Source organism: Periplaneta americana, chromosome 17 (assembly GCF_040183065.1).
Source record: "Periplaneta americana isolate PAMFEO1 chromosome 17, P.americana_PAMFEO1_priV1, whole genome shotgun sequence".
Classification (NCBI taxonomy): Eukaryota; Metazoa; Arthropoda; class Insecta; order Blattodea; family Blattidae; genus Periplaneta; species Periplaneta americana.
In genome coordinates, this window is record NC_091133.1 from 87,709,623 (window position 1) to 87,727,776 (window position 18,154).

General features: G+C 34.8%; 1 protein-coding gene across 4 annotated transcripts in view; it reads left to right on the forward strand.

Annotated features, from left to right (window-relative positions):
• Trpm (transient receptor potential cation channel, subfamily M) overlaps positions 1 to 18,154 on the forward strand; it is a 774,810-nt gene that overhangs the window by 208,283 nt on the left and 548,373 nt on the right. For 2 of the 4 annotated variants that reach the window (XM_069815674.1, XM_069815676.1), the window contains exons 1-2: positions 5,721 to 7,504; positions 12,058 to 12,137. In XM_069815674.1, coding sequence (XP_069671775.1) covers positions 7,406 to 7,504; positions 12,058 to 12,137 — 179 coding nt within the window. In that variant the 5' untranslated portion in view covers positions 5,721 to 7,405. Of the gene's footprint in view, positions 1 to 5,720; positions 7,505 to 12,057; positions 12,138 to 18,154 lie in introns of those variants that run through there. The other 2 variants (XM_069815677.1, XM_069815675.1) reach the window with 1 other exon arrangement.

Sequence of the window (18,154 nt, forward strand, 5' to 3'; positions counted from 1 at the left end):
ACATGTGAGGTAAACGTTAAACGCTGCAGCTAATTAAAAAAGAAGATAGAAAGAAACGGGCTCCATGAAGCGCTGCCTAAAAAACTTAAAAATAACACACAGAATTATTTACTATTACGGAAAGTGGATAAAATAATCAATAAAACGTGGAATCTTAAACTGAAGAACATAATGTTTATTTATTTTATAACATTACTAGACTTCAATATAAGCATGTTGTCTTTGGTGAAGAGTAATATTATTGACAAATTAAAGTAATTAGGTAACATAATTCGTAGAAATAAATACAAATAAAATTATGACTGATGAGGTAACACAAATCCAATAAACACAAATACAAGAAAAATATAAAGCACTACCTTTTTTAACATATTTTAATATTAATCAGACACTCTAATATGATGATGATGATAATAATAATAATAATAATAATAATAATAATAATATTATTATTATTATTATTATTATTATTATTATTATTATTAGTATGTATAGTAATATGTTCAGACTGTCAATGTTCATTAGGTCCATTTGACAGGTCATATAATAGGATGAACTCCTCTTCAATACTAGAGGCCTTTCAGCCCGCCTTGGGGATAAGGAAATAATTTGTCCTGCAGCAGAAAATATTTAAATACAATAGTACTACGTTGTCTGCTAGAATTAAATAAAACATTCGAACTCTGTTCGAATGCTTGAACTGACCGGTAACGGCTACGGTTAACCGAGTAACTTCGGTGCTCCGCTGCCAAGCACATAAACCGATAGAACCGAGTAACTCAACAGTTCTACTCGCTCCGTCCCCAGCTCTAATTCTGAATCTTTCCACTCTAATGATTGATTTTCTTCATTCATAATATATTAAGACACCACATAGGTTTCTCCTCCTTTTCTCTGTTTCTCCCGTTCTTCTTTATTTCTTACACTTTGTTTATTTCATCCTATCTTTCACGTTCAGTTTTATGCTTTTTTTCCTTTGCCCCTGATGTTTTTCTCTTTCATTTACAAACTTTTCCTTTATGCCTTCAGTTTCTGGTTACTATTTATTTTTTCTTTATCTTACTTCCGATTTTTATCACTCAGTTCCTTTTGATAAAGAAAGATTTCTTTCATTTACCGCCGATTATGTTATCATCTCGTTTTCTACCCTTTTTTCTCTGTTTCTGTCTCCTGTTTCTATCTTGAATTTTGTTGTATTCTTTCTTTGAGTTTAATTTTAGCTTTCTTTGCTTTATTTATTTATTTTTTTTAATTGATTTGAAAGAGGAGAAATGGAAGGATAAATTTAATAGGTACGCAAAATTCATCCTCGCAAAGGGTTCGGGGCTGAAAGAAACTGAATACGTGAGCTTCAAGCCATTTATTTATTTTCTTTGGTGATCTTTATATTTTCTCTCATCTCTTCCGGCAGCATCTCATTGCTTGTTTGTCTCTGTGAAACGTTCATTCGTGTTTGCAATTCTCTTTTCCTCTCTGTCTTTTATTTATTTCATTTTGCTTCATCTCCCCTGCCTATTTCTTTGATGAATTCATTGTTTGTTACGATATCTTATCATTTTCTCCGTTTAATTTCTCTATTTTTTCTTACATTTGTCTTCATTCTGTTCTTTCTTTCGCCTTCAATTTATGATTCCTTTATTTCCTTCCTTTCTTTTTTTTCTTTCTTTCTTTTCCCCAGTGATGTTCCTTCTCTTTCCTTCTATCTGTACCAATGCGTTTACGAACCTTTTCTTTCTTCTGTCACTTTTTTCGTGTTATTTTCCTTTATCCCTTATTCCAGATTTGATTACTCTGAAACTCTTCGCGATGAACTTCGTTTTATTTTAGTCTATTTATCGCCTATTATGGTACCATATCGTTTTCTTTTTATTTTCCTTTCCTCCTTCCTTTCATTATTTTCTTTATCCACTTGCTGTTTGGTCTCTACGAATGTTTCTTTCCTGTTTTCAGTATGTTTCTATTTTTCCTTCTTTATTTGTTTGTTTGTTTGGTTGTTTCTTTCTTTCTTTGTTATCAGCTTTCTTTCTTTCCTTTTTTATATTTAATTTTTGTCTCCTTTTCACTCTTCCATTTTTCCATTTATTTTATACTTCTCTTACTTCACATTTAATTTTATGCTTTCTTTATTGTCTCTGATGTTCATTAAACTTTTATCTCCTATTCCGGCATTTTCGACATCATTTTATTGTTTCCTTGTTTGTATGGGTGTTACCGCGAAAACCCGAAATCCGTCAAAACCAGTTGCAACTAGTAAAAACTAGTACAAGCAAATGTAGGTAGATAGAAAGCGAGTTTTCGTAAGATCTATAATCAGTGACAGGTTAGGTTTGGTTTGTAAAAGCCTAAACAAACCAAAAATTTAAGTAAACCAAACTTAATCTGTCATTGATTCTAGATCTTACGAAAACTCGCTTTCTATCTATCTACATTTTTAAAACTAGTTTTTATGCCTACTAGTTGAAACTGGTTTTGACGGATTTCGGGTTTTAACAGTAACATGGGTATAACTTTTCTCTGGCGTTAATTTATCGCCTTTTCTTTCCTTCTTTTATATTTATTTTTTATCTTTCATTTCTTTGTTTCTCTTTATCAACGTTTCTTTTACCCATTACACCGCATGATTTTTACGATATTGCTATTTTCGGTATGGGAGTCTGGCTTCTCAGTGATTCTCTTGTTTATTCATAGTATGTAATTCTCTTCGTCCCCCGCTCTGGCATGTGGATAGCGAGTGCATTTCTTAACCAAACGGTCCGAGGTTCGATCCCGCGGTGGACAGTGAAATAAAGTTATTTTCTGTCCACGGGACTGGATAATTGTCCATTATTTTGTAATAGTCTGTGATGTCTCAGCGGTAGCCTTGTCTCATGCCGATTCCATTACCAGAGAGTCTCTTATTTGTGAGATGTCTAGTATGGGGTCAGATTATTCTCCCTCTCGTACCCGCTGTAGTCAGATAAAAGAGGAGTTTAAGCAGAGCAAGAAAGGAAGAAGGTTTTGTTTTTGTACTCGTTCCGGAGCTGAAAATATGTTCAATTTTCTTATATCTTCACAATTTTTACCTGACATCTCTCTATATAGTATCTGTTAATGGATCGTAGATATTCTACTGTTTAAGTTCCTTTATGGCATAGGCCTATATATGAGGCGTTACAACTAATGTATTATAGAACTTCATTAATATCTCGTTTTGCAATGTGGAATTGTTGCTGTTGTCGTAATTTTTAAATTCCTCCATTGAGAGGTTATTCGCAGATCTGCTTTAAGCGGTAGGGTATTGTTTAATTTAAATATAGCATTCTGCATTTTTGCAAGCTGAATTCCAGACCGACTGTTGAAAATCATTTATTTTATTCGTATTTCAGATAAATAATTGATGGGTTTCTGTGTCGAATGATTTCATAGGGATGCAAATTTAAATAAACACATTCTGCGCTCCACGATGCCGTTAACTACATCGACCAGGGGTAAAAACTTTAGTTGAAAGGGAATGTTTATTGAGTCTCTCAAAAACACTGCTTTAAACGTGCATTGATATTGCCGTTCTGAAAAGAGTTTTTATACATAAACAAATAGACTAGGAGGAACTCCGGTTATAAAATTCAATGCACCTCGCTGAAAAAAAGTACTTCATTAGCAATTTAGATAAGCATTTTGGATTTTACTTTGCATGTTGTATAGTATAGATCATTTATTTCGTCAGGATATATGGGTGCTCGTGTGTGATAAATACGTGTAGGAGAAATAACCTAGCTTACTAAATCTAGCTCCAATGCGATCTGTGAGAAGAGACAAGTATGGAATGTTTGAAAAAATCGTAAAATATACCGCTTTGCTATTTGAATAACCCTTTTACAGTACTTGTCATTAGTGAAGTCACAGAAGTCTCCGCTCTGCAACGCGCTCTACGCTCCCCGGTAGTCAGGCCTTAGGGTGAAGAATGCGTGTACATTTTCTTAACAGCGTTGCCAAGCACCCATTACTTAAAGTGATTCGTTAAAAAGAAATATTAAAATAGATACTCTTAAAATGTGACAGAAACATTATGCAAAATATTTGTTGGAACCGAGAAATCTAGTACCAAGACGTTTATAAAATGTGTATTTCTAATTTTATTTAAAATATAGTGTTTTCAAAACCTATGCTATGCTAGGGGTTTGGTCCTTAAAATGACTCCCATGGTGCATTTTTCACACTGTAGAATTGGAATCAGGTACACTTAACGTAGGGCCTTATTTGCTCTAGATAATTTTACTTGTAATTTCGTCAGTCAGTTCTCTTTGCTTGTATTTCTTGGCCCATGTCAATTGATGATTGTGTGTATTTTGGTACTTAAATATAAATTGGGAAAGTGGTTTTGTTTTTTTTTATCCACAAATGTTACCTTTGGGTAACTGTATGGTGTCTTCCTATTTGTTGTTATTTAGTCAACTGTCCAATGATAGTTTTGAACCTCATAAGTGACACCAATAAGGTATCACTCATGAGGCAACTAAGCCAGAAGATAATAGGGTAGGTTGGCCAGTTCCTTTTCCCTTCCATTTAGAGTGCTGGCCTTCCGTGCCCGAGGTTGCGGGTTCGATCCTGGTCCAGATCGATGGCATTTAAGTGTGCTCAAATGCGACAGGCTCATGTCAGTATATCCTGCGGGTACAGTAGTTGCGAGCGTCGTTAAATAAAATATTGTTATTATTATTATTATTATTATTATTATTATTATTATTATTATTATTATTATTCCCCCTTCGTTACATATATCGCTGACTAGTTGCATATTGCTCTAATCACACTTCGGATCTATACAAACAATGTTTTTTCCTCTGGCACATATTGTCAAATGAGATGTATTGCCAGTAGTGGCAAAAAAAAACCGGACCGACGGAATAATCGAAGTCCCCGAAATGAACCACTGCGCATGCCACGCCCGCATTCACAAGATAGCGAGTAATCTATTGAAATTGTTGTAGTTTCGACTGCTGACGTAGCCCATTTCGAAAGCCATTAGAAAATAAGCTGGTAAAATTCGTGTTCTGGGAATAATAAGTTAATTAAGTAGTAAAATATCGCTGCAATCGAAAAGTATTGGGAATAAATTTGAATAAGGAACAAAAAAAAGTTTCCTTCCCAGGCAGGATTCGAACCACGAAAGTCTTAGTTACCAGTCTATCGTGCTGTCACTGTGAACAAGGCTCTGAAATCAACTACAAGGGTAGGTTCGGTTCTTTTTGCCACTACTGCTACGTATCAACCAGAACCTCAGTCAGAGGTATTTTTTCTGTAATAGGTAATTGTGCTCCAATACAGTCAGTGATTCTTATTCCCCAAAAGTTACCGTATTACACCAAAGACTGCACAAATTTGCATATCAAACACGCGCACATTCCAACTAATCACGTGATATTTATAGCCGACTTATACGTCCATTTATTTACATAATAAACGACCTTATATTAGTTGATGAATAAAAACGCCAATCCTTCATTCTTCCGTGAAGTTGTTTAAACGTTGTAATTTCAATTACTGTACACGATGTTACTTGTCGCTATATACTCATGCCAAGATGCTGTAAATATTGTGTCGGATCTGTATCAAACATCAATATTTGGTTTGCAAGATATTCCAGCCTAGATTAGAAGAATAAATATTTGCGGTTGAAGGAGATATTGCTTGACTACTTTAAGTGCAGAGTAAGACAGGTGCCGCCATTCAGTATTAAATTGCATAGTGAGTGATAAGTGTGCGTGGGTATTCCATCTGCCTCCGTCCGGATATACGTTCCTAGACTCTACTGATACCAACTCTATTTAGATGCAAATGAATTCTCCACTGACAACTTGCGAGAAACAATCATGGGGAAAACAGAGAAAAACTCCAACATTTATAAGTGCATTAACTTGTGGAAAGAGGACTTTTTCATAGAACGTCCCTCTTGGTTTGCCAGCAAGAAATTGAATAAAATAATCTCGAACATAAAGACTCGGCAGCATACAAAAAACAAGTACGGTGAAAACCGAGAAAAACTCTTGTATTTATAAGCTTGTGGAAAGTTTTCTTTTTAATCTGTCTGGGTTTTCCAACAAGAAATTAAGGCTTGACGGCGTGTGATATGTATTTATGGTGAAAAGGGAGAAAGACATTAACATTTTAGAAGTGCATTAACTTGTGGAGGCGACATTTTCATTACATTTATCTTAAAGTTCTCCAACGACAAGTAACTGAATAAAATATTACGTGATTCAAACTCGACAATAACTAATAAAACGAGCTTAAAATATTTTAGATGTTCGAAATATGTCATTTAATATGTGAAGGTGTTTTTCATTAGATTTACCGCTTGCTTTTCGAACGAGAAATTGAGTGAAGTAATGGTGAAGGAAAATACGTACAAAAAACTCTTATGGCTAGAGAGAAAGACATAATTATAAATAGCATTTTAATTGTGCAGAGGGCATTCTCATTGAATTTTCCTCCCAGTTTTACAGCGACTAATAGAATTAAATAATCCTGTATAAAAGAGTATAGTCTCAGATGAAACAAAAGAAGACTGGCTGTGGGAATTTTCCTCCTAGTTTTCCGACAATAAATTAAATAACTTTTAAGAAATGCTTCAAAGTTTGTAAGGGTAACAGTGAAATAAGCATCTTTGTGGGAATATTCTTTTTATTGGATTTCTGTTCAGTTTTGCCAAAAATAAATTAAAGAATCTCAAGTGAATGGCTTTATAACTGATAAAGAATTCCTTGTAAAAAGAGACGTTTTAGAATCTAATTTAATTTCCAGATTTCAGTAAAATATAAAATCAAGCAATACATATCGAAGAGATTCCAAAATTTGTTGAGAAATAATCCTAATTAAAACGAAATTCTTGTCATAAGATAAGATATTTTTATTAAATTTGCCTCCAGTTTTAAAACAACAAATACATTGAAAAATTCTGGAAATGGAAATATTTCAAAATTTATAAGTACGAGTACGAATTTTAAGGCAGATGTTTTTTACTTTATTAAATTTATTATTTAGTTTTCAATAACTGCAATGACATATCGCCTGTGAAAATGATTTCTTTTCTGAACGGTTATAAACATTTTTAAATAGAGAAAATCTATTTGAAAGTATATTTTTAATCATACTTCTAAATTTTACAACAAAAATTGCATAACAAAATCCTGGATGAAAAGGCTGGAAAACTACAAGAGACAAACATTAACATTGAAGCTTCGGAACAAGAGTTTGAGTGAAGTAATTGTCTCCGAAAAGCATTATGGTGTTCAGTCTGACGAGTATAAATTTCTGCGCTAATTCTAGCTGTTGTGCCATAATTATTCATCACTCTAATGCAACAGTGACGAAATAAAAGGTTTGTGAAAAGAGAGAAACAAGGATTTCGGGTCACTAACACTTCAAAATGTTGCGGGAACACCAATCGATCGTGGGCACAGCCACGGCTCAACTGCCGGAGATGCTCATATCACCAAAGAAAACCCGAATTCGTCGCATTCCTAAGGTGAGAAGAGAATTGCCTTTGTAATGGCACATTCCATTAGTTTTTATGTGCGGTTTTGTTGGGTGACAGTTGCTTCAACCTTCGCATGAAAAGAGACTGCCACTCTATTCAACTGTTATGGTTGCTGAAGCGTCTTTACGACTGGATACGTTCCATCTCATATTGCTTGTATTACTACGATCCAAGGCCACTTTATTATTAAAGGCTAAAGGGGCTGTAGTCCAAAGGCGCTCGAGACGGTGTGTAATATATAGGGTTAAAGTGAAATAGCCTTGGAGATTTTCAGAGTAAATAGCTCATATGTAACAAAAACAATAATATATTGCTGGAAAGTTCCTCTTTTTTTTTTTTTTTTCTGAAATTTTTTTTTTCTCAAATGTTTAACAACCTCTTATTCGGTAACTATTGCGAGTAGAATCGTGATTTTTGTCCATATCGATTGGAAAACTAATAAAGAATAATTTATTCCTCTGGCGTATTTCAATAGTGTGGACGGTTTTCGTGTCAATTTAATTTTAAAAGCTTCTAAATTCAAGCCACTGCACTGTGCAAGTTGGTTGCAACACAGCGCCAGAGAACAGCTCATCTAACGAGACACCGAGTTCGTTGACCTCTTACATTTGTATCTCTCGAGAAAAATGTATTAGCGGCGATGTTGCCAGACTGCTGAAACTTCAAACTTAATTTTCTGATTAACCGTGCATTTAATCACAAAACGTAATATAGGTTTTCTATTCATTTCAGAGTACTCTATCGTCCCTTTCAATCTCCAAGATTTTTTCACTTCCACCCTGTATGTAATATATATATATATTTTTTTTTTTCACTCACCATAATCGATCCTGCTGGCTCTTCACATTCCTGCGGGTGTTGTAATACATAATTACAAACAAGAACGATATTATAACAAAAAAGAAAGTGTTTTCAGGAAAAAAGATCTTTGGGGAGGCCGAAACGTAGATGGGAGGATAATATTAAAATGGATTTGAGGGAGGTGGGATATATTATTACGATGTACCGAAGTACATATGCTATTTCCGTGCAGAAATTCTGCGTCATCATATGATGAAAAATGAATGGAACGGAAAAAATTTCCTCCTGCACCGGGATTTGAACCCGGGTTTTCAGCTCTACGTGCTGACGCTCTATCCACTAAGCCACACCGGATTCCCATCCCGATGTCGGATTGAATCCTCTCACTTTAAGTTCCACCTCTTGGGTTCCCTCTAGTGGCCTACCCTCATGCACTGCGTCATAGATGTATGACAGTGGCACAACGTCCACACATGTGCAGAGGTGCACTCGTTAAAGAGTGACTAAGTGGCCGGGATCCGACGGAGTAAGCGCCGTCTTAAATCACTAAGTGATTATTATTCGCATATCATATATTATTACGATGTACGGAAGTACGTAATGATATTTCCGTGCAGAAATTCTGCGCCATCATATGATGAAGAGTCACCGAGTGCACCTCTGCACATGTGTGGATATTGTGCCACTGTCATACATCTATGACGCAGTGCATGAGGTTAGGCCACTAGAGGGAACCCAAGAGGTGGAACTTAAACTGAGAGGATTCAATCCGACATTGGGATGGGAATCCGGTGTGGCTTAGTGGATAGAGTCCAGCACGTGTAGCTGAAAACCCGGATTCAAATCCCGGTGCAAGAGAGAATTTTTCTTCGTTCCACTCATCTTTCATCATATGAGGTGGGATATGATGATAGAGACTGGATTAATCTTGTAGAGGATAGGGACCGATGGCGGGCTTATGTGAGGGCGGCAATGAACCTCTGGGTTTCTTAAAAGTTATAAGTAAGTAAGTTTGTAGTTAAATCATATAAGTAAAGGATTTTAGTTGTAATAAAGTTTTCGTTTCAAATGAACTAGACGACATCCTTTTGGTCGTAATGCAATGCGTGTTGTTCTGATGACGGAAATGTTCGGTGAAGCTGAAATTTCAGAGTACAGACAAATATTAGTCCTATATGGGCTTGTACTCGAATGACATCGCATTTGATAGAGTTTTTATTATGTTTGCTATTTTTGACTTTGAAGATTGAAACTATGCTTCCAAACGTTTCCATTTTAAGTGTATACTTGTGTGTGAGACAATGCGTGTTTTTGTGGCCGTCATTGTATGCTAATACCTCGAACATGAAACAGAACTATTAAGCGAACTTAACATCATGCGAAGTATTGCGGTCAAATGTATCTGAGCGTGGAATTCACAAGAGCTTTACGCTCTACATCAAACTGAATTAACTGGACGTTTTATTCCTATTGTTCCACTGCAGAATGGCATGCTGTAATGGAGTCTCTTCCATTTAACTCCGTGACATCTGTCAGTTGCATACGCTCTAAACCTCTTTATAATCGTTTTCTCTTTCTTGCTGTTGTGCGGGATTCTTGGAATACTTGCAGCTCAGACACAGTTCATTGATTAGATGGCCAGCAAAATGTCTTGGCTCGTTAATATCATTAGTTCGATACTCAAGGGCGACGGTCTTAAGGACATTTGGTAGAGTTTGCCAGCTGTTCCGTATGCTTTACCTTATCTTGAAGCCGACTCTACGTGACGCTCTCGGAAATGATTTTAATTGTACAAATGCAGTTCTGAGATTTTTTATCGAATACAGGACTTGACAGGGTGATTTAGTTTTTTATTGACTCGTTTTACTTATCCTCCGGAGTCTTTACATCCGGAGGTTACATTCGTTGTTTTATATACTTATGTTTTAACACACTTGACAATTCGGATCTTTTACATCCGAGTATTTTATAAATGTGCCAGATAATTTTTTTCTGGTGGTATTTGTTTTATTATTTTATTGTTTGTTTTTTAATCTAGTTGTGGTCTGAGATTTGCTCACTTTTATTAATTTTATGCATCATCTTGTTGAAACTGCATTTGTGAACCTCGTTTTAACCGTGACAACGCTTTTTCATTCTTTTAAGCATTCTGATTATTGTATTGTATTCCTGTTTTGTGAAGGATTTTAGATAAGGGCGCAAATAGCCATAGTAGCTGACGCGCTCTTTTTAAGCCCCACTAACTAACTAACCAACCTTATCTTGAAAGAAACTTAATTTTCTTCAGAAGTGTATCAGATATCCAAACAAGACTTCCACGCTTGCTGAGTTGATTGATACTGACAATAAGTAATTGGGATTATTTTCTTTCAGTTGATAATAATTTATTAAATACTGGAGTGACAATTTTTTTTATTTATTTATTTTCTTTTTCAGAAACTACTTGTCATAATGTAATGAACATTTTTATACACATTGTTTATTACTAGTTTGATATTGTAGGTGAAAGTTTTTTTGATGTAAAGTCTTAATTATTGTTTTTTAAAACTATTAATTAACTTAATCCCCTGATTGAGGCAGTACATCTCACTTGGCTATCTGTGATAGAGGGAGAACAATTGCTTGTATACATCTGAAGTCTGATTAGTGTAATATGTAACTAGTCAACGATGTATGCAAAGGAAGAGGAAAAAAACTGGCCACTCTACCCCATTACTTCCTGGCCTAGTTTTTTCATGAGTAGGGGACGAAGTTGAGACACAAGAACATTGCCTACAGGTGGCTATTTATTTAAGGAACACGGGCTATAGATCGACGTTAGCTGTTTACTTTATTGATGTACAGTCTTAGAAAAACGTTTCGACCCACAAGTATCATTATGGATTTTTCAATGAAAAATCTCAGACATGACCGGGACTCGAAGCCGGACTGACTGCCTGCGTGACAGTCTAACTACTCAGCCGCCACTGGGGCTTTGGTGAGTGTGAGCTAGCTGGCTACAAATGGAAGCTTGGCGAGGGAAGTTTCCTGGTCCACTTTCTTCTTCCCCTCACGCTCATGTAGGCCTAGGTTTCACGAAATAAAGAATGTCTTTACCTTTATTTACTTTCGCGGCAGCGACGATCATTGTAATCAAGACTGCTTTGATGACATTTTTGCATTGACGACACTGCTGACGAAGGTGACGATATAGTGTTAATGGTAATGAAATGATGCTGCCCATGACTATGTCTGTAGAGGGGAATTGTAAATATATAGATGTCGTTTATGTCCACTTTGATGGCATTGAAATTTATTTGGACAAACGAAAGAAAATCTCTTCCATATTGTTTCCCAATTTTTACGTTAAGAAATCAGTTATATAACCCAGTAATGAAATATTTGTTAATGAATAGTATGACCATAAGGCAAATACCAGGTAATCTTTTGGCGAATCCTCGGGCCTCACCTCATTTCACTACATCTCGCCAAAATATTGTAAAAAATTTTAGAAAATTGCAAAATTGTAAAATTGTAAAATATTGTAAAATTGTAAAAAAAATGTAAAAATTGTAATTGTAATAATTGTAATCTTGTAAAATTTTTACTTCTTCCACATATTAAAGCTTCATTGCTAATGTAAGATCTATGGAATATTATAAATGAAGTGAAATGAAAAAAAAAATGACGTAAAATATTAAGTGTAAAATCAATAATACAAATTTTGCTGTAATAATTCCTGTTTTCTTTTTTTTTTCTAGGCTGCGCGTTGCTGGATAGAAGCTAATTTTCAGAAGCGCGAGTGCGTCAAGTTCATACCCAGCCCCAAGGATGAACACAGGTGAGTACTTACAAAGTCATATATTAATTTTATTTCTCAGTGTGATAGTTTTTATCTGCAGTATTGCGTTACAATCATATGTGCCTGTGGCAATACCATTAGCCGTTCCGTGCATCAAAAGAAAAGGGGATTCACGCTTATCTATTTGACTCTTCAGAGCTTACCGTTTTAACCCATTTTCCTCTCCTCCCACGGTTCAGTTTTGCTAACCTCTACCATTCCATAAACTGGATTTCACATTATCCTCTTGTCTATTTTGTTTCTCACTCGGACAAACGTCGCTTTTATTGAACGTGTTCACAGAAATGTTTGAGATCAGTGAGTGTCGACTTTTCTAACCCTTCCTTTTGCATGTACTTTTTAATAGCTGAACTTGTTCTCGACTACACCGTCCGAAAGAGATCGTCAACACTTCGAGAAATAAACAGTAGCAACTATACCGTTTCGATTTCTATTTTTAAGAGTTGTTCTTGACAGGAAACTATCCACAAACTACGAGACTTTGAACCAAGGCGTTCGGCAAGGTTGCAGTGTATCAACCGCATTATTTAACCTGTATTTAGTCGATTTGCGGAGTGAGTGAAACCACAGTCTAGTATATACAGTCGCGAAGCTCAATACGTAGTAAATATGCAAACATTATATAGTTGCTCACCACTAGGATCGCTAATATCGCCTCATCACAGGCAATGCAAAATATTACCGTCACAGTCTATTGTTTCTAGCACCCTGAAAACTCAAGCTTCTTGACTGTATATAGTAGACTGTGGTGAAACTCCTGATATCTCTCTCTCTGTCACACACACACATACACACGCGCGCTCTCGCGCATACAGACAGATAGACGACTTCATGCTGGAGACATTAAAAAATGTATAGCAACGTCAAAATTGTGACCAGACCCAAATGATAATAAGGTAGTAAATATCAAGTATTTTATTGTGAATATTTCATTTCCATGAAAAATACTATGATAGATATATATCACTATAAAAATTGTGATTTAAGGACTGTTTTCATGTGATTTATTTATTCTGCCAACAACAGCAATAAATTCCACTTACAGTTGGCACAATTATGTCAAATTGTGATGTATAATACGAAACAAAATAACAAACTTATTAAGTCTGAGGATAAAAAATATTACGCCTACATAAAATTGCAAATTATCATATAAACTTCAATTAAATGGCGTGTACGAACGTTCATAAAGCAATTTTATATACACAAGCAAAAATCCAGTAGGTTATTTTTATGAGAGGAAATTAAATATGTTGAACATTTGAATTAAAGATGGGCACTTTAATATCGATACTGTTGGTTTAAAAATGGAAATATGCAGTAATTATATTTTTTTTATTTGTTTTGACTGCATGAAAATTAGTAATCTGTAATAGTTCATTTATAATAATTACACTCTTAACAATTTTATATAACAATAATTGTTGCGCCATAAATCTTGTACCAATTAAAGTTAGGCCTGCATATTGAAATTCCTTTAATAATGTATTATAGGAAATGTTATTAATTAAAGCAGATTTACCATATTCTTAAAATATTCGTACTGTACGTATATTGAAGAAAACAGTTCTATCCTTTTTCATTTGCAATGTACGGTACCGGTAATTAATACGATTTTTATATACGTACAGGTGACCACACAATTGAAACATATTCTAATTTTCTACGTATTAACTATTTTTAATTAATTTCAAAACATTAAAATATGTCTGGAATTACGAAAAATAAGACCTGATTGTCCATAAATGGAATATAATTATGATGTTATTAATTTGGTTTTAAAAATTTAAATTGTATGTAAGGATTAAATCTAGATCTTTAATAGACAAAAAAAACAGTTGACATTTTCAGATTTAATGCTGGTTGTAGAGATGAACTGTGGAAACTTATGAAACAGCGTTTTTAACATTAAATGCAAAATTATTTAGTACGAGTATACTCCAATAACGAGACTTGTTCGAAGATAGGTTTGAACCTAATAAGTGGATGGCCACTTCAGTTCCTCCTCCATTACATACATATTACACTAATCAGACTAAGATTAGTTATGCAATTAAAATGATGTCATAGCATATACATCATTATCTGCAATAAAGATTAGTAATCACATTCTTAACTGTTCCTCAATTCATTGAAACACACCTTCTATAATTATCTTCAAATTCAAATTCAAATTTCTTCATAACTAGCCGTACCCCCGTGGGCTCCGCTGCACCCATTATAAGTAAATATAAAGTAATTACATAATTAAAATAGGACATTTGATCCAGGGAACATTCGTGATTGATGGAAGGATAAATAGTTTATTATGTTACTTAATTTAAATTGTATTAACAAAAATTATTTTGATCCAGAGACCACTCATTTGGTCATAAAAATTATTTTACGAAATACAGGAAACGAATGCCTATCAAGTTTTCTGTGCATAAGAAGCTATTTTAATCTTACCTGTCCTCGATTCAGTCAGAAGTTACTGTAATAACATTATAGGATTATGTCCATCTAGAGAAACTACACTTTCCAATGGTGAATTAATAATTAATTATACAAATCGGTTAATTTAGCTTCCGATATTACTTCATACAAACACAGAAACATTCTCTGTAGGCTACCGTATGTTTCATAGCTTTCGATTGTTGTCCAAGGCCCCTTATAGACGAAGTCATTTGTTTTTTATTTCATTACACCGCCTTAAATGGCGTTGTTATTGTAATTTTGAAACTCATTTATCTCATTAAATATCAGTCCTATCAAAATTTTGCACGGAATAAAACTTAATCGGAAATTATTTTTAAAGAAACTTTTGTTATGTAATATTTTTCATGAAAATTAATAATAAGGGAAATATTTCGATTTATTTAATTCCAGCCCCCTTATAACCCCACTTTTAAATAAAATATTTTGAATGTCATATAGCCTAAATTCTAAGTTACAACGAACTTAATTTATATTACAATTTTCATATAAATCGGTTCAGCCATTATCGCGTGGAAAGGTAACAAACATCCAGACAGACAGACATACAAACAAAGATTTCAAAAAAGCGATTTTCGGTTTCAGGGCGGTTAATTATATATGTTAGGACCAATTATTTTTGGAAAATCGAAAATTACCAGAAAAATTTTGGCTACAGATTTATTATTAGTATAGATTTACATTTGAAATGAGAACCCTAATTTATGGTTTTATGCTATTCCTTTATTTCTATAATTCTACAACCTATAAAGGTTAGCCAATATAAAACATAAATAGCAGTACAGAATAGTGTGTGTGTGTGTGTGTGTGCGTGCGCGCGTGTCCTGATAGCGTAAGTGGGAAGGAAGAAGTGGCGCCAGAGGTGCTTCGCCGCTTGGCAACAGTAACCCTCCAATGCCTTTCGATCTGCTTTTGCGTACTGAATACTGTTCTTGCACAAAGAATACGAGTTGGTCAGCACTGATGTATAGTTATGCTATATATCAAATTAGACCATATACATGCTGTCCCATTTATCTTGACCACCCAAAATAACTTCGTACGCCTACACCAAATGAAAAATTGTTTCATACAAAAGGTGTACAAGTGAAGGTGGGAAGTAATATGTAGGCCTATGTACTGATGGAGAGACAACCTTGTAGCGTTATTTATTAATGAGATACGAGTACTAACAGTTTCTTTAAATAACACTATGTATTTATTATTCAGTGTTTCAATTAAGCTCGTGAAGTTCTGTCAAAAATGTATCACAGTGTGTCATTCTAATAAGCAGAACGTTAATAAACGGAACGTTATTTGATGCCTTGACGACATAGTTCCAGTGATTTGACTAAGTTGGTATAAACAATACCTAGTATAAGGTATCCTACAACAAAACTCAGCTCGCACTCCTCGCGGCGCCCATGCTATACCACTCTTACTCCTCTGCAGTAGACTTGAGAGCATGCTGGAAACGGGAGCATACGTCATCTGCGCAAGACTGTCACGCCCGCTGGTTTGTGCGCACTGAGATTTCCTTGTTGGATGCCTATAGGCAACTATAGGTCTACATTGCACATATAGGCTACAGGGTCGCGTAACCCACTTCACGTAGCTTGGTTTACAGTAAACACACGAAACCAAATGTAGCACAGACCACTCTCTCAGTCGTCAGTGTTCAGCGGAATAAAACCAAAGCTACGTGTAATGGGGTACGCTACCTTGAGTATAATTTACAATGTACAGGACTACGTATTGTTTACACCAATTTAAAGTCAAACCACTTCATTATGAAATATTACTCTTGCTCTTCCAGTCAAGTTAAACGACACAATAATCCCTTTTGCTGCCTGTGTTAAAAACCTTGGAGTTTACTTTGATATGCATTTAAACTGGAATAACCAAGTAACCCATATTACCAAAAAAGTGCTTTCCATGCTAAAACAGCATTCGAAAATTCCTCCCGCTATCACTCAAGAAAATACTAGTGGAAACACTAGTAATGCCCCACTTCGATTATTGTGATTTTCTACTGACTGACCTCAATGTCAACCAGTCGCAAAAATTCATAATTCTTGTGTTCGCTTCGTCTGCGATGTCCGTCGCGCTGACCACATTACCCCATCCTTCCAAATTCTAAACTGGCTACGGCTTAACAAACGTAGAAATGTTCATTCTCTTGTTCTCCTTTTCCAAGTCCTTCACACTTCTACACCTACCTACCTTGCCTCCCGTTTCAGTTACCTGTCATCATATCATAATCTCTTCACACGCATGCAAAATAGCCGCATACTAGCCATACCAACACAAAGACATCATAGTATTCATCATCTCGCTCTCGCTTTTGTGCATTACCCTACCCAGTGACATCAGAGACTGTCGGAATTTAGTGGCGTTCAGAAGCAAGCTTATTAAACATTTTCTTACTGCGTAGAGTAGGTTTAATTTTTACTTAATTTAAAAAAAATATATTGTTAACTTCTACAATAAACTGTCTAGCTTTTATTAATCAGTTAATCTTTTAGTACTTTAATTTTTTATTGTATTTGTAAATTTAATATTAATTGTAATTATAATTGTAATTGTATTCTTAATATTGTAGTTGTAATCCCCTGGTAGAGGGGAAGAGAAGGCCTGATGGCCTTATCTCTACCACGTTAAATAAATAAATAAATAAATAAATAATAATAATAATAATAATAATAATAATAATATATACATGAACCATGCCGTCAAGACACCAATTACATCCGTTTATCAACTTTCTTTTTATTATAATGGCCCACTATGATACATTTTTTAAAAGATCTTGACGAGCTTAATTGCAATATTGAATAGTTAATACATAGTGCCATTTAAAGAAGCAATGTTAATACTCGTATCTCGTTAATAAATAACGCTACAAGGTTGCCACTCCATCAGTATTATTTCCCCGTCTGTTGTACACTTTTGTGTGAAATAATTATCCATTTACTTGCATACTAAGTTGTTTTGGTGGTCAAGATAAATGGGACGCTCTGTATAACATGATATTATTTATCACATCATTGCGTAACATAATTTATCACGTCATTACATCATATATAGGCCTACCTATATATCATACTTTACTACATTAGGTATCAGATCAAACCATATATCACATCACATCATATTTATATCACGTAAGTTTTGTCAAATATCATACAATATGGTGCTATAACATGGTACAACATAACTTTAATATCGTGCTGCTGTGCTACATGTCATGTCTCGCATTCTGATTGCTTATATCTCACACGTAATGAGAGCTCTTCTAAGTCTTGTAGCTTCAGCTAAACGCTAAAGTGAGACTTCATTCCAGTTTTGTCCTGTTAATTTCGCAGAACTAACTTAAGAAGTTAAGCTAAGTACTTTAATAAGACAGCGCGCTTTTAAAGAGGCCATGCAGTGCGCTGGGGCTTTTAGTTTTTATTGCAGAGCCACGCTGTGAGAATGCTTTACCCGATAATAATCTCGTAGTACTTAAAAAAACACACACAAAATCACATCGGGTAGTTGAC